The sequence below is a fragment of the Vanessa atalanta genome, chromosome 11, assembly GCF_905147765.1.
Source record: "Vanessa atalanta chromosome 11, ilVanAtal1.2, whole genome shotgun sequence".
NCBI classification, from domain to species: domain Eukaryota; kingdom Metazoa; phylum Arthropoda; class Insecta; order Lepidoptera; family Nymphalidae; genus Vanessa; species Vanessa atalanta.
The window spans coordinates 5,710,858-5,734,132 of NC_061881.1; the positions used below are offsets into that span (position 1 = coordinate 5,710,858).

General features: G+C 32.6%; 3 protein-coding genes across 5 annotated transcripts; 2 read left to right on the top strand and 1 right to left on the bottom strand.

Moving 5' to 3' along the window:
- The first annotated feature begins 4,749 nt into the window (after positions 1-4,749).
- Positions 4,750-19,889, top strand: LOC125067289 (microtubule-associated protein tau). Of its 3 annotated transcripts, XM_047675792.1 has the most exons (10): positions 4,750-4,870; positions 12,023-12,148; positions 14,553-15,993; positions 16,125-16,168; positions 16,270-16,429; positions 16,570-16,778; positions 16,895-17,080; positions 18,370-18,540; positions 18,696-18,742; positions 18,958-19,889. In XM_047675792.1, the coding sequence occupies exons 2-9, from the start codon at positions 12,116-12,118 to the stop codon at positions 18,720-18,722; spliced, it is 2,271 nt and encodes a 756-aa protein (XP_047531748.1). In that variant the 5' UTR covers positions 4,750-4,870; positions 12,023-12,115; the 3' UTR covers positions 18,723-18,742; positions 18,958-19,889. The 3 variants fall into 3 exon arrangements, with proteins under 3 accessions (XP_047531748.1, XP_047531749.1, XP_047531747.1); XM_047675791.1 differs by lacking the exon at positions 18,696-18,742 and having other exon boundaries at positions 4,751-4,870; XM_047675793.1 differs by lacking the exons at positions 18,370-18,540; positions 18,696-18,742.
- On the bottom strand, positions 6,930-8,740 carry LOC125067292. Its single transcript, XM_047675797.1, has 2 exons — positions 8,586-8,740; positions 6,930-8,284 (listed from the first exon to the last, which is right to left on the bottom strand). The coding sequence occupies exons 1-2, from the start codon at positions 8,656-8,658 to the stop codon at positions 8,058-8,060; spliced, it is 300 nt and encodes a 99-aa protein (XP_047531753.1). The 5' UTR covers positions 8,659-8,740; the 3' UTR covers positions 6,930-8,057.
- A 146-nt stretch (positions 19,890-20,035) lies between the features above and the next one.
- LOC125067293 lies at positions 20,036-21,839 on the top strand. Its single transcript, XM_047675798.1, has one exon. It carries the CDS (start codon positions 21,172-21,174, stop codon positions 21,409-21,411), a length of 240 nt encoding a protein of 79 aa, XP_047531754.1. The 5' UTR covers positions 20,036-21,171; the 3' UTR covers positions 21,412-21,839.
- Positions 21,840-23,275: the final 1,436 nt, after the last annotated feature.

Genomic DNA, 23,275 nt, shown 5'->3' on the forward strand with positions numbered 1-23,275 from the left:
CTTCCCGGCGTGTCGGTCTCGGTATGAACTTGGACAAGACCAAGGTCATGTTCAATAGGCATGTCGTGCCGGGGCCGATATACGTCGAAGGGAAACCTCTCGAAGTTGTCAGTGAATATACCTACCTAGGACAGGTCATTCAAGTCGGTAGGAACAACTTCGAGAAGGAAGCCGATCGAAGAATTCGCTTGGGATGGGCAGCATTTGGCAACCTTCGTCAAGTCCTCACGTCGTCTATACCGCAATGTTTGAAGACGAAAGTCTTCAACCAATGCGTCTTACCTGCCATGACATACGGTGCCGAAACGTGGACACTGACTGCGGGACTAGTCCACAAATTCAAAGTCGCTCAGCGGGCTATGGAGCGAGCTATGCTCGGAGTATCTTTGAAGGATAAGATCAGAAATGAGATTATCCGGAAAAGAACCGGAGTCACCGACATAGCTTGCAAAATTAGCAGGCTGAAGTGGCAGTGGGCTGGTCACGTATGTCGTAGGACCGATGGCCGTTGGAGCAGACGAGTCCTAGAGTGGAGACCGCGAATCGGCAAACGCAGCGTAGGGCGCCCTCCAGCCAGGTGGACCGATGACCTCATGAAGGTGGCGGGGACCGACTGGATGCGGAAGGCGGAGGACCGGGAGCTTTGGCGCACCTTGGGAGAGGCCTATGTTCAGCAGTGGACAACGATTGGCTTTTGATTGATTGATTGATTGATGATTTAAAATTTTCTAACAACAAAAAATCACGAAAACGCTTCAGTTAAGTCTTAATTGTATTACGAAAAGGCAATTAGACAAAAACAAAACCATATTTTTTTATGCTTAACACCTACGACCAACCCCAAACAGTGCAGACACGGGCGAGAATTAGTGTTGTATATATATTAATAAATAAAATTTGAAAAAGAAAGACGCAGAGTAATTCGCTGTCATAACCCAAAACTAGAATTTCATAGGACTTTATCATTTGCCAATTTGACTTGATTTAAATATGAATATTAGTCAACAATTTTATTTCATTCAGCTTTTATAGATTTAAATTCAAAAGATAGTATAAAAGCCAGTGGCGTAGCTAGGTGGGCAAGGGCCCCGGTGCATAGAAAATCATCGGGCCCTCACCCCCCCTTTCCACTCCATCTTTAACTTTATAACTAGGAATAGGATACAGGATACAGCGAGTTGAACAATACATTAGTAGGCTAAATCCATACATCATCTCTATTTGAATAGAGTTAGAGCTTAGGTTAGAGGGCCTCCTGAGCTCCGGGGCCCTGGTGCACTGCACCACCTAGCCCTACGATAGCTAGCATTATTAGCATTAGCAGCCCGTAAATGTCCCACTGTTGGGATAAAGGCCTCCTCTCCCTTTGAGGAGAAGGTTTGGAGCATATTCCACCACGCTGCTCCAATGCGGGTTGGCAGAATACACATGTGGCAGAATTTCGTTGAAATTAGACACATGCAGGTTTCCTCACGATGTTTTCCTTCACCGCCGAGCACGAGATGAATTATAAACAAAAATTAAGCACATGAAATTTCAGTGGTGCCTGCCTGGGTTTGAACCCGAAATCATCGGTTAAGATGCACGCGTTCTAGCCACTGGGCCATCTCGGCTCAAAAAAAAAAAATTGACTTTTCTATCAGAGGCAGTTTCTTCTGGTTTTTGATGCTTAGTATTGTTTTGGTATGCACTCGAGGTTATAGTTATAATTACTAAGCATATAAGTAACAGCCCGAAAATTTTCCACGACTGTGGAAAGACTCCCTCTCCCTTCCCTTCGCTGTTTCTTCGTTGCTCCACTGCTGAAATAAATCACTCTAACGAAAGGTACTGAGCTATGCAAAGGTTTGGTCTATCCTGCGAATCAGGTACGATTTGTATAGCACAATCGGTCCAGTCTCCGAAGAGCACTAAGCATGATTGTAACACGAGGAGTTAACTGGCTTGTACTTCATAAGCTACTAGAACAACGAGACAGTAATTAATAATGAATAAAATGTTAAATTAATTTTGTCAAAAATAGGTTGAAACAGGCTTGAATTACGATTCCCATCAAAGCATTAGTATCAAGTATTATTTAAAAAAAATAGTAAGTACCTTCAATTTTACGTATGGTATTTGTAGTAAGGTACCTTCAATTTAATATATGTACCTTATGTATAAATAAATACAGAAAGAACATATTATCTAGTTGAGTGGAACATTGAAATCCTAGTTGTTACGCAGGGTTTCACTTCATAGTTACCGTATTACTTATTGTATACGCTGTTATGGTAATCTCTCTTATGAACACAAATAATGTAATAAATAACACTATAATTAAAAATAATATTTACATGTAGGCAGACCTATAGACATAAATAAAAAGTTAAGTTAAAATTAGACTTGCAACGTAAATTATTTTCGATATACATACAACCCGAAATTTTAATTGCAATATTCATCGATTGTTTTAAAATCACAAAGCTCAAGACAAATTATCACAAATACGATTAATAAAATATTTTTTTTCGATTTTTTGTCAAAAAACAAAGTATAAAAAATTAACACATTATCCTTTCTCGTGAGATAGATTAATAAGATAGTATAAGTTTTGTTGAAGTGGCATTCAGCGTATTCACCTTGAAGGTTCATAATCAAAACTAATGATTGTAGAGTTCTTATAAGAAAATATTTCTGATTTAATGAAAACCTCTTAAACAATGAAACATAGTTTGGCTTTTTCATCGGAATTACTTCCTGATTTATGAAAAATAATCATACAATCTCTCAATGATTGTTATCATATAGCGTATATTTCATGTGCCGTAGTTATTTAAGCAATACATTTCTGGTTTTTTTAACGGATTTAATCGCGTATATTAATTATTTTATTTTAACATCCCGACGTTTCGAGCACTTTGCAGTGTTCGTGGTCACGGGCAGACTAAGGTGACATTTGTCTGTTCGAATTAAAAAGAAATATTATTTACAACTACCGCCAACGATTTCTTAATTGGTATCTTGAGTAGCGTTCCGGTTGCACGCAGAAGGCACTAACTGTATCTTTAGGTCTTGCAGTCTGTTGGATTTGGGATTTTAAATTTTTAATAAGTGGATCCCAAGTGTTAGAAAGTCTCCAACCATCTTCTCTATTGAAGTTCGGATGTTTTTGAATTTCAATAGCCTCGCGTATCATTCTAGGAATGAATCTGTGTTCTCTAGCGAGGATCTGTGGTTTATCAAATCGAATAAAATGGTTGGGTTTATCCAGAGCATGTTCACAGACTGCAGACTTTGAAGAACGCCTATTTTTGACATCTCCTATATGTTCCTTGACCCTAGTACCGATGCTTCTCTTTGTTTGACCTATGTAAGATAAACCACACTCACATTCGAGTTTATATACTCCCGCAGTTTGTAAAGGGATATTACTCTTGATAGGTCTCAAGAACTGGCTCACTTTCTTATGAGGCTTGTAAATGGTTTTAATCGAAGCTCGCTTCAAGATATTGCCAATCCTGTCTGTAACTCCCTTCACATATGGTAGAAATGCAGGTTGTCGCTCAACTGTGGGTGGCTTGATACGGCTTCTGCGATCCCAAATCCAACAGACTGCAAGACCTAAAGATACAGTTAGTGCCTTCTGCGTGCAACCGGAACGCTACTCAAGATACCAATTAAGAAATCGTTGGCGGTAGTTGTAAATAATATTTCTTTTTAATTCGAACAGACAAATGTCACCTTAGTCTGCCCGTGACCACGAACACTGCAAAGTGCTCGAAACGTCGGGATGTTAAAATAAAATAATTAATATACGCGATTAAATCCGTTAAAAAAACTAGTTTTATTTCAATGTGTAATAATCGCGAAAATCTAAGACAACATAATACATTTCTGCATAAAATAAGAGACAATTTCTCAGACTAAGGTCAAAGAACCCGAGCGATTATATTCGCTATGTTATAAATCAATATAAAACTCATTTTCTTTCTTTGTTTCAGGTAATCATAATTTAATGGAGCCTGCGCCTATCTTGGTAACAACATATTTTTTTGTTGATAAAGAAAATTAACAAATAGTTTTTAGTAACAATAATTTAAGTTATTATTATTACAATACAATAAAAAAATTCTTTCAAGTTTGGTTCATCTCAAACATAATTTATAAGATTATACATATGTATACTTTTTTACAGGTTAAACTTAAACATTCTATCTATAATATGTGGTATTATTTAGTCATAATATTTTGTTTTAAGAACAATTGTACTTATATTATTTAAATAATGGTTAACGAGAAAACTTTGTTATAGAATTGTAATTTTTAACTGTTATTATCGTAATATGGAACATCGATATTTCTGTCTCTATTTTCTCAGTGTAATAAGAAAAGGACGGCTATATTTATCGTCGATACATTACCTAGATGTGGTTACTAATACATATCTCGTAGCAGGGACTTGAGCAACGGAGTGTGCGCGCGCATCGTTTTCAGGGCGCAGGACGCACCCTTGTCAAGTGCTATGAATGTTAAGACACGTGCAACTGTAAAAAACATGTTAAACGTATTTCGCTCACTTATTATAATAGAATGATTTAAATAACAATAAGATTTTATTATTATTAAACCTTGAATCAATGATAAAGGACAGTTCAGTCTTAGCGAAAAGTGTTATTTTAAGTTTTATTTAATATATAAGGGTAGTGCCGGCTCTGATCATTACTGTAGTCTTCGTATCTCTAGTCGCCAATAGAGGCAGCTACGTTTCACGGCATATCAGGCTTTACCGGCGACCTCATCGGAGGGCGTCCTTTGTTAATTCTGGTCAATGAAATAATATATTAACCACATTTTATCATATCAGTGTCTGTCTTTCGCGGCATCTCAGGTGAGTCCCAGTTTTAAATCAAAACAAGCACTGCAAATGCTTAATTACACTTGGAATATTCTAGTGCTCACTATCAATATACGCAATTTATATAGAATGGTGTAATTTAAGGTTATTTCAAAATAATCGATCGCTTTTTATATATCTAATTGAGATACGAAGTGTTATTAACATGTTTTCTTCGTTTTCTAAAATATATACGCCCTAGTTAAAAATATATATTGAATTTGTATTGATTTAAATACGTTAGTATATGTACCTACACAGTTAAAAACGTGTATATTTTAATTTAGTGTCTTTTTCTAAAATAGTCCTCGGGGTTTATCCATTCCAGTCTAGATATCGACCGTCCTATTAGCTGTCGGGAAATGCGTAGGCAACTAGGAAGGCTACCTACTGCCCAAAAAATGAAACAGTAGTATTTGAATATTTTTTTTATTTTCTGAATATCGAACAAGATTAGAACCATTTTTTTTTGCTATTTTGTATGCATTCGTAACTAAGAAACACCTATGTGTCGCACGAACTACGTCTATTTATAAAGAACACTGGTCAATGATGAATAATTTAATGTTCCATTGATTTCATATCAAATGTATTGAGTTATATGACCTTCCGAATTTTCCAATGATTCTACAAATTTGTACTCTTAAAATAAACATATTTAAATAGAATAACAACGATAAACAAATAATAGATATGATGGTAATAATATAATCGCTAAATATAAATTTATTATACCTTATCTGTCCATGCAAACAGCTTTACTAGACATACCGTCGTCATTGCTTTGATAATAAAAAACTCGTTTAATTCCGTTATCATCACATAACGACATTAAAGATTAAGAACGCAGTATTATTGATAAAATTGTGAATAAATTACAACGAACAAAAGAATTAAGCTATAAATAACTTATTTGAACTGGTTATTTCTCTATAAATAACGTTTTTTTGTTAATAAATAAAATCTATCTATATAAACATTTCGGCTATATTAGAAATGACGTTTTTTCAAAATTAATTTGTGTTTTTAAAAGATAATAAAACCAGCTACTGTCATTTTGTATTAGTTAACGGTTAAATGTTTTGTTTATTTAGATAAACGTGTTGTGTGTATATGCTATGTAGGTAAAAGTCACTAGGAAATATAATTTGGGATAGAGTCGAGCGGTCAATATGCTCAATTGAGACACTTGTCGGAACACGTCACGCAGCACACCTACGCTCTTAGTCTCCACTTAATGTGACGGTTAAACAATATTTCCTTATTTTTACCTAAGTTGTATTTATTTTTTCAATATTTTTTTTTCAGATTTCTTAAATGTAATAGTTCATTATTATATTATATCAACACTGAAATTACATTTAATTACTGTATTGACTCAAAATAATTATCAGAGTATATATTGAATTAAAATTTTATTTTTGATTACTATTTCTATTAAACGATAATAAAAAAATCTGTGGTACTCATTTTAAAAGCCATAACACAATATCCCATACAACACCTCATACATATAGTATGAGGATTTTTAAAATTTATTTATGGAAAAGAAAGTAAATTGATGGTAGTGTTTTATTAAAAGAGCTCTTACGCACATTGTGATATAAACAAGATTAATTATAAAGGTAATATTCGTGCATTTACTGATAAGCATTAAATTTTATTACTATATCTTTTTAAAAATATAGTACATGATTAAAGTCATGCGTAAAGTCACGTACAGAGCCATCCGACTTTAATAATGTGTATATCTATCGTATTACTTATTAGAAGAAATAGCCAAACGTAAACCCGATAAATAATAATTAATGTTTTGCACCAAATTAAAGTTTCCAAGAACAAAAGGTGTCCAAGGTTACCTAAAAAACAATAAAAGTGTTTTAACGTTAAGCAAGACGATACGCATGGCTCTTTTCGTTTTTTATGTGTTTCACTTTGGTTTGAGTCATTGTGAATCACACACGAAGCTATATAAACTAAAACTTGCTTTTCATGAAGGTCGAATAAAGTAATTTATCACGTGGTATAGTGTCTTGTTAATAATAAGCCTTAATAGAAAGATTAAAGTACACATTTTATTAGACAATTGAACTTTACTCCCAGCAACCATTATTATTGTACTGTATAGTTTGTTCGTATCGTAATTTTTATTGCTTGTTTTTTCTCATTATATACAACACCCGAATCACTTGGCATATTCTTATAACTAGTTAGGCTTGTGGAAAAGTTTTAATGATTTTGTTTTTAATCTTCAACGTTAAAAAATATTGAATGTTATCATCGTAATATGAAACCTAAGAAGGACTGTACGAAGTATATAAAATAATATTCACTTGACAGAGTTTATAAGGATTCTTATTAAAGGGATTAATCTACTTGAAAGGAATAAACAACATCAGAATTAAACTACGAGTATATAGCGATTATGAGAGTAGAGTTAGTCGCGAAAGTGGTAATTTGGACTCGTTATAACTACTATTTCATTGTTAAAAGCTCTATACTTGCAGTTATGTTGTACATAACATGTCACTAACTACATAGAATTTCATATTCACATTTTTGGCACAGTTCCTACACATTACAAACGCGATAAAGCTCTAGTCGAAATTCAATGAATTTATTTATATATTTTTTTTTACTTTAATACTGGAAACAATACATAGGAATTTTTACTGTCTGAACTTATTGTTATTTTAACTTGCGTTCACATAAAATATACGATAACTAAATACGTCTTTTTAAAATTAATTATTATATTTATTAATTCATAGCATATTTAAAAAAAACTTAACACAGTTTATACTTTAGTATTATAACTTAACGATACTTATTTATATTTACATTATATTATTGATGTCCTTACTACAGTCAAAAACGCACTTATACAAAGCATCCAATAAGGTTCCTAGTTCCTACTAACTTTACTAATAATACACAACGTTTATCCACTCGATCTCTCAGAAATGTTGACGCACATACATGTCATGATCGCCTCGCATCACTTTCCTTGTGTCACAGTTTGGCAAAATTATTCCTTGATCCCGACTCATTATTTACGTGTTTGCTTTATTAACGTAATGGAGTATTTTTATATGACTTATTCGAAAGTCCGTATTTCGGCAAGATGGCAACTTGCCATAATAATGTTATTTCGATTATTTTCAACTGTCCTATTAAAGATTTATCCAATTCTTTGTTGAAAGAAACTAGCGGGTTTTTGGTCGGCTTGGGGCGGAGGCGTGGGCGGGATTTCGTGTTGAGGTTTCAGTAGCCAAGGGTTGTCGATCTTTTGGTGAGGACTGCTGTCGACCCTTTTTTGATTTGTACCGGATGGTGTGAGATGCAACATTGGTGGAAGTCTGCCCTTCTGGCACACCTCTGTCTTTTCATTGTTTTGATGCATATTTCCTGAAATAAATAAATAACAAACAATTAATTAATTTCCGGATTCTAGTTATACATTTTCTGAAGCAAAACAAAAAATATTCTACATGCTTAAGTACATTTTAAATTAAAGTAATATTAAACTGTTTTAAATTATAGGTTTATAGATATTTTATAGATAAGTATAAATACTTATATAAATAAAATTCATATAACAATGCACTTAAAGAATAAATTAAACTTCAAGTTTTATTTGTTTTTTTGTTAAAAAAAACAATTAATGTTGCAGTTTAATTTGTTAATATATCAAGTAAAAAGTAATTACCTTGTATACTGAGTGAAGTCAATGTAATGTTATTCAAGCGTGAACTGATAACTTGGACACCGTTTACAAACATTTGACACTAGTGATATCGATATTATCTACCGCTGAGTGGACGGAGACTTGATGTGAAATGCGTGATGTTTGGTCAGCGAGCGTCGTTTTATAAAGAACCTGAGTCACATTTGGCAGAGAAACTACTAAGACCACGTCATCGACGGGTTCTGACGCGAGAGTGTATGACGCTAGCGCATTTGCCGCGCTCGAGCCTTTTGCTATGTTCATGAAATTTTTCTTTAACACCTCGTGTGTTTAAATGTAAATATAAAAAAATATATGAAAAATTATTAGAAACGTTCTTGATTTTTCGTATTGTCATTAGGAAAACCTTTTTTTTTGTCGGGGCTTACCTGCTAATTGTGGTTGCGAAGCATTCGTAATTCATTGTTACTACTTATAAATCTTAAATGTTATTATTACGTATATTATTTAGCTAAGATGATAATATTTAGGTATATTGTAAAGGAAAATAAATTTAAATTTGATCTCACTGACAATTTCTGTAAGTTAAAAGATGTTGGTCATCACCTCAAGAACGTCATATTGACGTATAACTATGTCGTATCATAAAATAAATTTAAATTGAAATCCTCTAACAATGGCGTGATAAATACTTTATCTCAAAAAAAACATACGTACTTATTGACTGACGCGACGTAAGAAAGAGAAATACCAATTGTTTTCAATTAGAATAGATTATTTTAATTTTAATTTACTTGATTATATCTTGTATCAAAATATAAGTATCTTATCGCATACCTGTACATGTATTTCTATTTGAAGTTGGAAGAAAACATTCGAGATATTGTTAGAAATAATAATCTATTGACGACAAATGATCATTAGCAGGTTGATGTTAATAAATCTAAGAATAAGACTACAAGTATATATAAGTATAAGCGGAAAAACTAATATACTTACGTCATATATTCAATTCACAGTTTGATAAGTATGTAGAACAATCATTCTTACAAGTGTGAGTTGGAAAATTTTAAGAATTAATCGTCCAGGAAATTAATAATGATGTCAATAAAATAACAACTATCACTTTGTTATCTAAAGATAATGATAATGCTTCATGCTGAATTATCTACTCTCGATAATTTTATATAATTGAATTAATACATAATCAAAGACCACATGTATAAGTTGTTAATATATTTATATAAGAGAACTATTTAATGGGTAGTATATTATACAATTCGTACTACATTACGTGTTTTTATGGGACATGCCAACTAATATTTTGTTTTTATTTGTGTGAAGGTTGAATGCACAACGATATACCCACGGCCCATTCGCTAGGGAATACTCGTAGTACCGTAGATATAATAGATTACAGATCAGCTATGAGCCCATTAAATTGAATTTCAAATAAATATTTTTTTTTTAAAAAAAGACGAATTATATTATGTGATTACAGAAAAATATAAAATAGGTATTATCCTTAGTCATTAACGATCGTAAAATATTTAATTACATTACTAATATTGTTTGTGATAGGTACAATAATTTAAGTTCTTAGTAATGATTGGGTAATTTAAAAAAACAATTGGAGTAAAACCGTTTAGGCGAGATGACATCAAGAAGCTGTTTTCATAAAGGCATAAATAGGAGAAAAGAGAAGGGGGAGTCTGCACAAACAAATATTGACGCTCCTCACAAGAACCAAGTTGACTTAGTCAACCTGTTTACTAGATGGCATACTCTCCGTATTATATTTACAGAATCAAAGTAAATGTAGGTACGAAATAAATGTACGGACCTGTTTTATGATGTAGAGTTATATAATCAGAATTTATATTAAAATACGTAACAATATTTATTTATATGTCTTTTTATAAGTTACATTGTGAATATGTTAACAAAAGTTTGGTAGCTTAATCAAATATTTTATTACGAGAATAAAAAAAAAATGGTTCAAATGCACGATAAAAACACACGCTTCCGTTTTTACCATTGGTATAAATTATGTTTAAATTAGGGTTTTAAAACGTTTACCTACATTTTTAAATTATAGCCCTTCAAGTAAGGAGTTCTAACAAAAAAAAAACAATTTTATGACGATTACAAAGAGTGATTCATTTTTATAAACGGGGAGGCATTTTTAACTACATTTGTAAGTATGTGCCGTCTCATTCAGACTCACTTATTTTTAAATGTTTGTTTCCAAGAATAGAAATAGCTGTTCTATACCGATACTTATTTTATAAATGTTAAGAATTTACTAGATTCTTTATAACTATCGTCTGATGTTTATTGTTATATTTGATAGGATTGTTAAATCCCATCTTATTAGATATAAATTTAAATATATCATTCACGTTATCGTAGCAGTAGATAGATCATAAGCGTTAACTAATATCGCAGTTTTAAATTATATTTAGTTAACGAGACGCAATTTTGTTGTTTTCTAAATAGAAGTACCTACAGCTATGCTTCTTTTCCACGTAAATATTGCAATAGTTAAATATTATAACGAGTAATATATCTTTAATTAATGCCTATTTGATAAGGTAATTTATCGTTAAGATATATATATTAAAAGGAATCTTTATCGATGCGTTGATATATTTTAATACTCATAATAAAACTCAAGCTCCAATTACGTGGTTGTAAATAAATTTATATACTTCTTGTAATAGAGCGTACCTTATTGAAAACGTTATACTTACATATCGTTCTCAATAAGAAACTTTGCCTGTTTCCTATATTAATAACATAATATGTAACTATGACCATTGAAAACGTTTTAAAGTCCTTCTGAGTATTAGTTTGGTTAAAATAATGTAATTGGTTACACCTATACATTTCAATAAATAAATAAAAATCAGTTGACATATTATGTCTGAAGTAAATAGTACCTAATACCTGTCCCATAACATATCTTCATAAAAATATTTCATGACATTATGTTTAACGGGTATGCTATTACAGATATCAACGATTTAAATCTAGATTAATAGATTGAAATCGTTGATAAAATATATAAAAACTTTTATCGATACTCACACGATATTTAGAATAAAGTAGTTAATACCCGGCATACATAGTAATTTTACGTATCGACTTGGGCGCAATCTATTGTACCTCCTCTAATGGTCCTGTATTAGAAACTTCCATGCAACTGTCAACAATAGCTGTACAAAGTTTCAATTCAATTGTACGATTAGGGTAGAAACGCATACAATACAAACGAATGATATATATTTTGGATAATTCACTAATAAAATCGACAGATTTTTATCACATAAGTATTTAGTTACAATGTAGTTTGGGGTACACTAGTTGACTGAGCAAACACTTAAGCACAGGTTTATGTTTTGTGGTAGATATTTGACGTGAGTTTACTGTATTAAATTTTTTATTATCTTTTATAGTTTCAAGAAGATATCGCAAATAGGCGACCCCTCGTCGTGTGGAGATTATGACATAAAGGTTTTATTGCTCCAGAATTTACTATCGTAAATATTATGGAGCAAATACCGAATAACCACATTAATCGGGTAAGCCACATGGCTCACAATAAGCACAGTGGTACCACGGAAAAAAGTTGTATGCACACCGTTGTCACTCTCCCTAACATGTCACGACATCTAGGTACTCAGACTAAAACTCTTCGAATTACAAACAAATATGAAGCATAATATTAATAACATCAGTGGCGGACTAAGTCCATCAGAGGCCCTGGGCGACAAAGTTGAATGAGCTCATTCATTCTTGGATTCCTGGGGAAGTACCCGCTACAAAGACGGAGGACTCGTTCAGCGAAGTTAAAGGAATATTAGTACCGCGTAAAAAGCCTAGATAGCTATAGAGTGTAGTGTTTTCATCTTGATAAAATTGTAGGTACTAAGTACATTTTTAAAGTCTTGTTTAGGATTTGATCAGGGGAACGCGGATGGATTTGCCCCCCCCCCCAAGACTGGAGGTCCGGGGCGAGCCGCCCCTTCCGCCCCCTGTTAGTCCGCCACTGAATAACATTATATATCGATTATCCTGTTTTCAATTCAAAAACTAAATTGTTGACATTTATTCATAGACAATATATAATTTTTAAATTCCCAACATTACTATTACTGTGCACTATAACCTATTTCTGTTTTCGAGTAGGTATATGAGCACGATTAATTTAGGCGCTTACTAATTGTGATATATGCAGTAGATATTAATAGCGGTTTGTTTACTCACGAATATTCAAATTTACATTCATAATATAATCAACCCGCCAGTGAAACATATTATTAGATCAGATAAAATGTAGTAGCTTCCAACTTATTCATTCATTCATTTTGTAAATATTTTAATATTTTCCTCGAACTTTGTAGCATAATAATTTCGATATTATTATTTTTACAATAGAATCTTTTATATTTTCATGCTATAGGTCCTTTTCGTATACTTATGGTCTAACACGGTTCATACTTCATCATATTATTAAGTATATGAAGCATATATTTTACAGAACCATTTTATATGGAACAAACTATGTTTATGGATAACCATAAAATGAAATTATAGATTTTCTAACTTTCTGTAGTTTACTACTGCAGTTGCAGTCGAAGAACAAAAAAGAAAGCGAAATTTACTGTCTTTTGATGTACCTAAATTGTAAATCAATCGCGTTTTATTCGAGGATTTCGTTACATAAGGCAGCCACGCGATCGGGTTGACCTTTTAGTAACGTGTGGTGAAATAGTATCATAATTTTATCGATTTACCGTCTCGTGTGAGCTGTGCTACTAGCAGAGTAATTAAGGAAGCACGCAATGTGTAGATAGTACTTATTTATTGCTTTTATTATTCGATGTTTTGTTATTGTACTCATACTCATAATAGTAATATGATACTTGGTAAAATGACACAGACTTTGATTTTAAATTTGAATTCCTCGATTCAATTTAATAAATATTAAAAAAAAAACTAAAATATTGTGACATATTTTAATTGAAAGTCTAGATAAAAAAATTGTGACTTAGATTATAATTTTTTTTAACCCTACGTTATAGGTATCTATAAAAAAATATAAGGGTATATTTTCATTTGACAATGAGACGCATTTATAATAGTGAAATATAAATTTAATTTTACCCACATAAATTGCTACTATGTTATGTACTGATGAATCGAAAACGTGACGTTTAAATCTTAGTAAGTCGAATTACAGTCAATCTTGCTTTAATTTGCCTTGAAAATAAACAGATTGCAGTTTTCGTTCGACCTATCTATTCGAAGCATTGACTATAGAATTATAGAAGTATTCTCTATTTTAGTATTGCGGTGCGGTAGTCATATTGATGGATATCAAATGTTACCATCGCTTGCCGCAATGTTGTTTCCATAAAGCCAAATACAGAACAAATATAATTAGAAGAATTTGATTTTTATTGTAACAAATTTGAAAGATGTTGTTTTTTCTTTTAGACTTTTACACTATTTATTTTTAAAAGACGTATCATATTATATACTGTATTTATGGAAATTGTATTAGGATAGCAAACAATGTGAGCTAATTTTTTTCCGTCAATACCGAGTTGACCTAGTTGCTGAGTTCGTGACAACTTGTGTCTCAGGGCATTGCTCGCTTCATTCGCGTAGCTGAACATATTCATACTCAACTCAACGAAAAATCAACTTGTATATTTTAACATTATAAAGCATAATACGGAAATCTTCGTATGTCGGGTGAAATTTTGTTAAATCGTATATCCAATAACCGGCAGTGGACTTCTTAGGAATAGAGGAAGGCCTTTGCCTAGTGGGGCAATTATGAGGTGTAAATTTGCTATTGGTCATCTGAGAGTACATTATTTTTTGAACAAAACATGAAATTAAGCTAAATGTTATATCATGACAATTCCAATTGAATTTCTTTAGTTAATATACCTAATGAACTCTTATTTTGCAAAGGCCCCAGTTGAGCCTCGTAATCCAGGCTCAAACGGCTTGGAATCACCCAGTCAAAGCCATCCGACGCGACCACCGTTGACCAGAGCTGATTCACGATCAGCTTTCTCTCCGCAATCGCTACGACCAGGTGGACCGCAGTTGCAACAAAGGCCACAATTTCAACCAGGTGGACCCGTTACGAATCCACAGCAGCTTGGTCCGCGTCCAGGGAGCCAAAACCAAAGAGGACCGGTCCCATCTGGACCTCCAGGATCGCCACAAATCCGAAATCAATCTCCAGCTTTGCGACCTTTAAACCAGCAACCAAATTCATCATACCAAGGCTCAAGACCTGTTCTATCCCCGACGTCTGCTTTGCCTACGCAAAGAGGTCCAGTGCCAAATAATCTTCAATTTGGTCCGCGTCAACCTCCGCAGTTTAGCAACGTCACTACTCCAGACGGATCTAGACCTCAAATAACGTCGCAAACAAACGGTATCGCAAAGACCGGTGCCGCATTGACATCTCCAGTAAACACTCAATTGCCAAGGCAGCCATCGCAGGGCTCCTTAAAGGGTGTCGATTCTTCTACCTTGTCTCAAAACAAACCAGTCAACCTGGAGAATCAAACTTCACCTAATGAAAATCAAACCACTACAAAACCTGATAGCAGCAATGAAATACCGGGAGCGACTAAAGCTAGAAGCTTCAGTATTGCAGCTGCACCTGGAACACCAAGTCCGCTTAAAATGGATGACGATCGCAGAAAATCTGTGAGTTCAGTTGGTGGGAGGTTCGATGAATTAACTAGTCGCAGTCCTGGACTTAGTTTAATTCAAGAAATGAGGGGCAGTAAAGATAATATGCGAGGTTCTAAGGAAAGTGTTAGATCTGAAGCATCTACTGATGGAGCTAAAGATGTACCCGATCGTCCTGAATCACGACTAGCCAGTTCAAAAATGACGGAATCGCTTATGGGATCTTTTACAAATTTATCGTCAAAAAAGAAAACGGACGACGACGATGATGTTGTATCACAGAACAATTTGACAACAATAAAAACTGAAAATTTGCAAAATAAAACTGATTTGTCTGATCGTTCACCATCTTTAACTCGAAGTGATGACTCACCAGAGCCGAAAAACGTATCCCAGAGTTCGGTTTCATCAAATAAAACTCAAAATGCAACACCAGAACCACAACGTCCAAATACACCAAAAACTGATGTTAAGCAAGAATTTAAATCAGAACTAATTAAGGACACGAAACCTAACGCAATAGTACAAAATAGAACTTTTTCGAAATCACCTGTTGCACCAGAGTCAAAATCACCCATAGAGACCAAGCCTCCTGTTTCAGCAAATAAGAAACCAACTGATCTGAAAACTTCAGTAACTCCATCTGATTCCAAAAAATCAACACCACGTAAAGTTGTATCTGCTCCAAGTTCTAGACCCAAAGGTAACTGTTTAAGATAGCTTTATGTAATAATACCACTATATTGTACATTGTCTTGAGATGAACCAAACGACAACATAGTTATAGTAATTAAGGCAAAGGCTTTAAATGAAAAAGGATAATTATTTTTTTAGATGGAGATAACGACAGTGGTGTCGATGAGTCTACACAAGGAAATGTGAGTATCTATATAAATATTTTAAGTTTATATCAGTTTATTTGAGCGAGTAAAATAATAGATGTATAATGTATATATTAATATTGTTTTAATGGTAAAAGGATCTCAACGGTTCACCTGGGTCACCAAATAAAAAGTTGCCAAGCAAACTACCAACAAAAGAAAAGTCTAGCAGTAGCTTAAAGCAAAATCTCTCTCGATCGTCAAGCAAAAGCGCTACAGCTAAAACACCGGAAACTCCACAACCAAATGAGAAAAAGAGTAAGTTAAAAAAACAAATCATAACTTTTTATCTTTAAAAAAAATCTTAACATTTTGAATACTATAAATAAACAAACAATTACAGGCATTGAATTTGTACATAATCATAAAAAAATACATAAAAATAATTTTTTTTATAGAAGTACCAATGAACAAAGTTCAGGTTGGAAGCGCACCCTCACCTAACATAAAAGCAGTTAAATCGAAGATCGGTTCTTTAGACAACACCACGTATAAGCCAGGTGGTGGAAAAGTAAAGATAGAAAACAGAAAACTTGACTTTAACAACGTCACACCTAAAATTGCTGCAAAAAATGACGCTTACACGCCAAGCGGTGGAGCCAAAAAGGTATGATGTTAAAGTCATTATAACATTAACACAAACATAGGCGTTTGGTCCTTGTTTTCGGTAAAGGTTTGGGATCAGTTAAATCCAATTTAAAAAAAAGATTTGTTTATTTACAGATAACGACTACAAAACTGGAGTGGAATGCTAAATCAAAAATTGGCTCTCTCCAAAATTCTTCTTATAAGCCTGGAGGAGGGGATAAGAAAATTGAAACTGTGAAGCTGGACTTCAAAGAAAAAGCGAAGCCAAAGGTGGCATCCACCATTAACATCACTCACAAACCAGGCGGAGGGACTGTAAAGGTAACATGAGGAATCATTTTTTACGTTTCAGGGTCTTTTTTATCAACTATAAAGACATGATAAATCTCTACGTAATATTATACAAAATGCTCAGCTCGTATAAAGTTGCAGTGAGTATTGGACATATTTATATATGAAAAACGTTCATATATAAAGGTATTCACTTAGTTACACCATGTACTTTATTGGCGTAATTCAAAATGTATTGTAGGTTTGATATTTAGTTAAAACATTTGCACTGTATTTAGGTCAATGTTAAATTAGAAAAACGCTATAATTACAGTAATATAAATTTCACATTGACATATAATTCGAACCATTTCATAATTTTCCTTCGTAGACAAGTGCCGGGACGAGACCGGTGAGTAATTTATTCAAGTAATATGCTTTATTCACGAAAACGCCTCTTGTTGTGTTCGTTTCCAAAACGTGAATGTCGAGCACTATTATTTTAAGATAAATAATTGTATGGAAATATTTGAAAATGTTTCTTAAGAATTGTTATATATTAAGCTAATACGAGTTATATCTATTGAAAAAAAAATAGATTTATAAGTCACATTGCTATTTTTAGTTTGTAAAATGGGCATTACCAAGATGGAGAGCGTCAAATAGACCGTCCCATTTTTTTCGTAAGGCTCGCAGAAAGGTTAGTTCGGTGGCATTAGATGTTCAAAGGCGACCATGTATGTTCTATGATTAATAAAACCAATGAAATGATCTGACGTCTATAGGACGGTGTTTCGGCTGAATTTCACGCTGAGATGAGATATGCTTTGAAACTGAACTATTCTCATTAGTTCATTATAATTTATAGCTGTTCTTATTGGTATTTATGCGAATGGGAATGTTTTCTACTACACAGGACTGTTTTATTATACAATTTATGAATATTAATTTATTTATGTTATATATTTTAAAACGAATCAATAATAATATTTATTTTAAATTAAACATCACAATATAACTGAAGGTCCTATAAGATGATGCTCACTCACACGCTGATATACATTTATAACCCAACTATATTATATCAATTTTAAAAACTATGATACTGTTATATTTATGTATGTATGTACTCCACAATAATCATGTTTTTTAAATATTATGTAATGTATGAAAGCACTAATTATACAAAAACTTTTAAATAAGTTATATTATTAAAAATAAAAAAAATATTAAGCTTACTTACAAGGTTTTTGTATAATAGACGACACAAATAAATATAATATATGTATATTTTATAAATATTTATTAGTATATATATTGCACATTGACTTTTCACACAGATTGAAAATCAAAAATTGGATTTCAAAGCACAAAGTAAAGTGGGTTCTCTCGACAACGTTAAACATAAACCAGGCGGCGGTGATATTAAAATATTTGACGACAAGGATTACATTAAGCAGATCGGCGGACACTCTCCTCTTCCCAACAGTCATGGCCAGTCGCGACAGGAGGTGAGGGATACTTCGCTTGGGATTATAGGACTATTTTTGTTCGCTTCTTGTTTTGTTTTGTCCTTTATTTTAGTTTTGGTGAAGGCTTATTCGTCATACATCAGTCATTGTTTTTATTTATTATTTCAAAACATTTTATTCACTTTTTGTTTCAGCCAGAGTATTTATACACATATTACTGAATAAGATTTTTGGGTTCAAGGTACTTTCGAAATTAACGAATAACGTGTGCCACATAAGTTTGACATTTACTAACACATTTTATTTTATCATTAACATTTTACGAGTATTTTGTGTTGATTTCGGTCTTGTTTTCATGATTTTTTGTTTTATGTTATTGCATTATATTGAAACATTGTAAGAATTGAAAATTTTAGACTCCTTCAATATGTAAAAAAGGTTCATGCTTTGTCTCAGAGTCCAGTTCCGCCGTCTGCCGCAGCATCAGCTCAGCTTCCGAAAGCGGACGAAAATTTAAATCAGCAGGCGTGTTAAAGCACACTTCGATAGACTACGATTTTCGATATACGATATTTAACTGAAAAGTCCAACCATTTTAAAATATTCTTATTGTTTACCTTGTTAAAGGTTATAATTTTAATGTACCTACTCAGTTTCGTGATAATGGGCCATCTTTACCTTATAGATATTGATTAATTATTGCTAATTACGAAAAATCTAAATTTTATCATGTCTTTTAGACGTTTTGATATAATACTTTATTAGGATTCATTTATCTTTACCGTTCGCCGCATGTATAGGGCGATTACATAGCTAAATAAAATGTCCGTTTATTAAGCAAATAGAGAAGTAGATGAGTGCCAATGAGTAATATAATAATTAATCAATTCTTTTTTTGTGTTCAAATGTAATCTGTATGCATAGTTATCGTTGAAAGTATTTTCGTTGGTTTGATAATTATGCTTATAACATAAGATATACTTAATATATTTGATTGATTGATTGTTTCTACAAAATAAAGCTCTTGATTTAATTTGCAATAAATAATAATACGTAAGTGATTGTAACGTACGTAAAAAGCACTCTTGATGATTTGTGTCTAGTAGCATCACTGTTATTTATTAATATGTAATATGATATAATTAAAAAAATGGTGTTTCTCTATATACATACTTAGATGATTTGTTATTATTACATATGTGTTGATTTAGAAGTATGTCACGTAAAGGTTACCTTGCATAGCGGGTGTTTCGTAGACTTGTGTGCACGGACAGAGTAGGTATATTTTGGAGTGTTTAATAAAATTGGGCAAAGTTCTCGACTCAGCAGCGAGCGCTTAATGCTAATCACACGCAATTATAGTCTGACCTTAATTTTAATTGTATAAACTCGCTACAAAAAATTATACACTCATTAAAACTATATTTTAAATTTGTAATGCTGGGACGAGAACTGATCGAGTTCGCGATTGACTGAACAAAATTATTCTTAGAATATATAATATTTTATATGTACTGTTGTCTAAGGACTAATTAGAATTAGATAGCCGTATTAATCTGATGCTGATGCTTTAGTCACATTTATTTGCATTGACACTGTAACATTAAGGTAGTATGCATTTGATTAAATTAAGTTTTTGATATTTAATAATTTTATATGTATAGGGCCATTCAATTTCGTAAGATTTAATTATTACCCGGATAAATATTTAGAATTTTTATGTAAGAAATTAAGATTTGAAAGTTTACATTTTACAATATTCATAACTATGACTTACCAATATTGTGCGCGTACTATTCACATTTATAACATCTGCAATAATAATTTTGTGAATTATAAAGGGAATAATAAATTGATAATCCTAATTTTAATACAAGTTAATGTCTCAATTCGTGTTTTATTTAATAGTGTTAGAAATAGCTTTAGACGAAAAAGTATCTATTCATATAGTAAATTCACAAATCATGTTAGTTTGTCAAAAGCAATACATCACACAATGCACAAGCACTGAAATTGTGGGACCCTTGCTCCTCCAAGAACTTCGGTAAGTAATAATTAATTGTTTATTTCATACTTTAAGCACTGTATAATTTTCATCAGGATATTAGTTGTGTACTATTTTGTAAGAACGCACTTCGTATCTCACTTTTGAAAATACAAAACCGTCTTAAGATGACGAACTATTTTGATTCCTGTATTATTTTAACGTTATTATTAATAATTATAATGTCACGTATTAATGTCGCATAGCATTCTGTAATATTTCATGATCGTGTTCTGCGGTCGTTCAAGATTGTTCTTACAAAAAAGCTGTAGAGCTTTAATGTAACAATAGGGAATACACCTGCAGCTGGTGTCTGGTATTGCCCTACATTAAGATAAATGTTGCTGCCTAAAATAATAATTTAAACTTGTTTAAAAATAAGGATTTAATAGAAAGACCTCAAAGGTTCACCTTCCGTTGATGGCTATTAGTTTATTAAATATTTCACAGGAAGAAGATTTATCGTCTCAATCCTATGTCTATCCCTGTAGTTTTGTTACGAATAAGTATATTTGATCAGCTTAATGAATTTGGTTATATTTAAAAATGTTATTTTTTATAATAATTGAAATTGTGTTTTTGTATATAATTACAAGTTTTATCGTTCTATACAGGACAATTATTACATGTCAATACAAGAGTGGTCCGAGGAGGAACGTCCGCTGTCCCGCAGCCGGTCGGCGCGGTTTTCGCGTCCCCCGCGCACCCCGCGCACGCCGCGCGCGCTGTCGCCGCGCAAGGCCGTCTGCGCCGAGACCACGCCGCGCGCCGCGCCGCCGCGCCGCGTGTCGGCCCGCGAGCCGCCGCGCTCCGCCTGCTCGCGCCGCGCCTCGCTCACGCAGCGACCCGCCTTTTCAGTATATTGAATTATATATTGTCAATAAATAAAACAAAAAATAGAAAATTATTAGGTCTCGTAGCTACGTGTGTGTGATTCACTTTAGAAACGCAAACCAAAAACTTTACCGGTACTATTAAAGTATTAGTGTGATTAAGACTTCAACTTTTACAAATTATAATTATTTAAAATGTTATAGACAACCAATAATATGTAAGTTCAGAAAAATCTGCTGAATAATTTATAAAGTTTTACAATATCATCAATTGATTGGTTTGCATAATATAGTTTTTAATACAAAAATCTTTTCTGATATATTTTAAACGTTTAGAACACAGCACAGTACAATTAGTATTTAAAGAAAATAAATTATATCAATGATCATTACTTTCTTAGATTAAGAATAATATACAAATGAAAAAATAGGTGAGCTAATTTATGCGTTTCTTTCCATTCCATCAATACAAACTAAAAAACTTATCATATTATAGTTTTACTTTATTTAATTAAATAAAAACAAGAAAATTAACACATAATAGTAGAGTTAAAAATAAATAAAAACACTCTTTTAAACTTATGATTAGAAAATTAAATAGTTTTTCACAAATAAACACGATATAATCTGCAACTTTGTGATTTGTCTTTTCAATTTTATTAAAGTAATTATATTGATGTTAAAAGGTGTTTTATTTGACAACCGATCACATCCCGAGACTGAGCGAATTAAATAAATATAAAAAGCATATTACAAGATACATTATAAATAAGTATAATAATAGACATATACCCACTTCCAATCGAATAAGCAGAAATTTTTACATATTCTATGCATGCTATTTGCTAATTACATTACATTTACATTAGCAGCCTGTAAATTTTTCACTGCTGGGCCAAGGCCTCCTCTCCCTTTGAGGAGAAGGTTTGGAGCATATTCCACGACGCTGTTCCAATGCGGGTTGGTGGAACACACGTGCGGATTTCCTCACGATGTTTTCCTTCACCCCCGAAACATGAGATGAATTATAAACACATATTAAAACACATGAAAATTCAGAATGAATTATTAAATTATTACATGCAAAATGGAAAAAAAATATCCCACTGAGTTTCTTTCTGAGATGTTCAATTCCGAACCGGTGGTAGATTTTTGACTATCAATAAGCAAGTGTAAACACTTCTATAATGAATAAAGATTTATGACTTTGACAGTGGTGCTACACTACAAACAGCTCTGACTAAAATATTTTTCTATAAAACCACACTAATCCAACCTATTGCTTATATCCAGTTTAATTTTACTCTCCGTATACAACTTCGCCGAAATTCAAAACTACATTTTGTCGCGAATCGATAATGAATATCATTGATTATTCAGGATTTCGACCAATGGTATCACGTCCATTCAATGTCAAAGTTGTTTATTTGTCTGTTCTAATAATATATTATAGAAGCTTTTATGGCATCCGATGGGCCAAAAATAATCTTAGTTCTCAGAAGTAAATGGCCATATTGATCTATATTAAATGCACAATGTATTTAAGGTATTTAAATGGATAAGGATTAATGTTGTATTGCTTAAAATCGTTTCCTAAATAAGCCATTATTTTTCGTAAAAAGTAAAGGATACAAAATGGTTATTGTAGGTTATCCCAAAGAAATATACATATACCATACCATATATTTTTGTAGTCCGTTTTAAGTTGTACTGTATTGTATATTATGTTGATCTATCTCGTAAGGTACAGCCATCGTTTGCAATGTAAGCGCCAAAAATGTGTTTATTTACGATATCACATTACAAACCTCTAAAATATTCAACTATCTTATCTTTAAAAAAAAAAACCGCATCAAAATCTGTTGCGTAGTTTTAAAGATCTAAGCATACATAGGGA

Coding starts and splice junctions, on each gene's coding strand:
- LOC125067292 (XM_047675797.1), bottom strand. CDS start 8,658: ATGTTTGTAAACGGTGTCCAAGTTATCAGTTCACGCTTGAATAACATT. Junction 8,285..8,585: donor GACTTCACTCAGTATACAAG/GTAATTACTTTT, acceptor TATTTATTTCAG/GAAATATGCATCAAAACAAT.
- LOC125067289 (XM_047675791.1), top strand. CDS start 12,116: ATGGAGCAAATACCGAATAACCACATTAATCGG. Junction 16,430..16,569: donor ACAACCAAATGAGAAAAAGA/GTAAGTTAAAAA, acceptor TTTTTTTTATAG/AAGTACCAATGAACAAAGTT. Junction 16,779..16,894: donor CAAGCGGTGGAGCCAAAAAG/GTATGATGTTAA, acceptor GTTTATTTACAG/ATAACGACTACAAAACTGGA.
- LOC125067293 (XM_047675798.1), top strand. CDS start 21,172: ATGTCAATACAAGAGTGGTCCGAGGAGGAACGTCCGCTGTCCCGCAGC.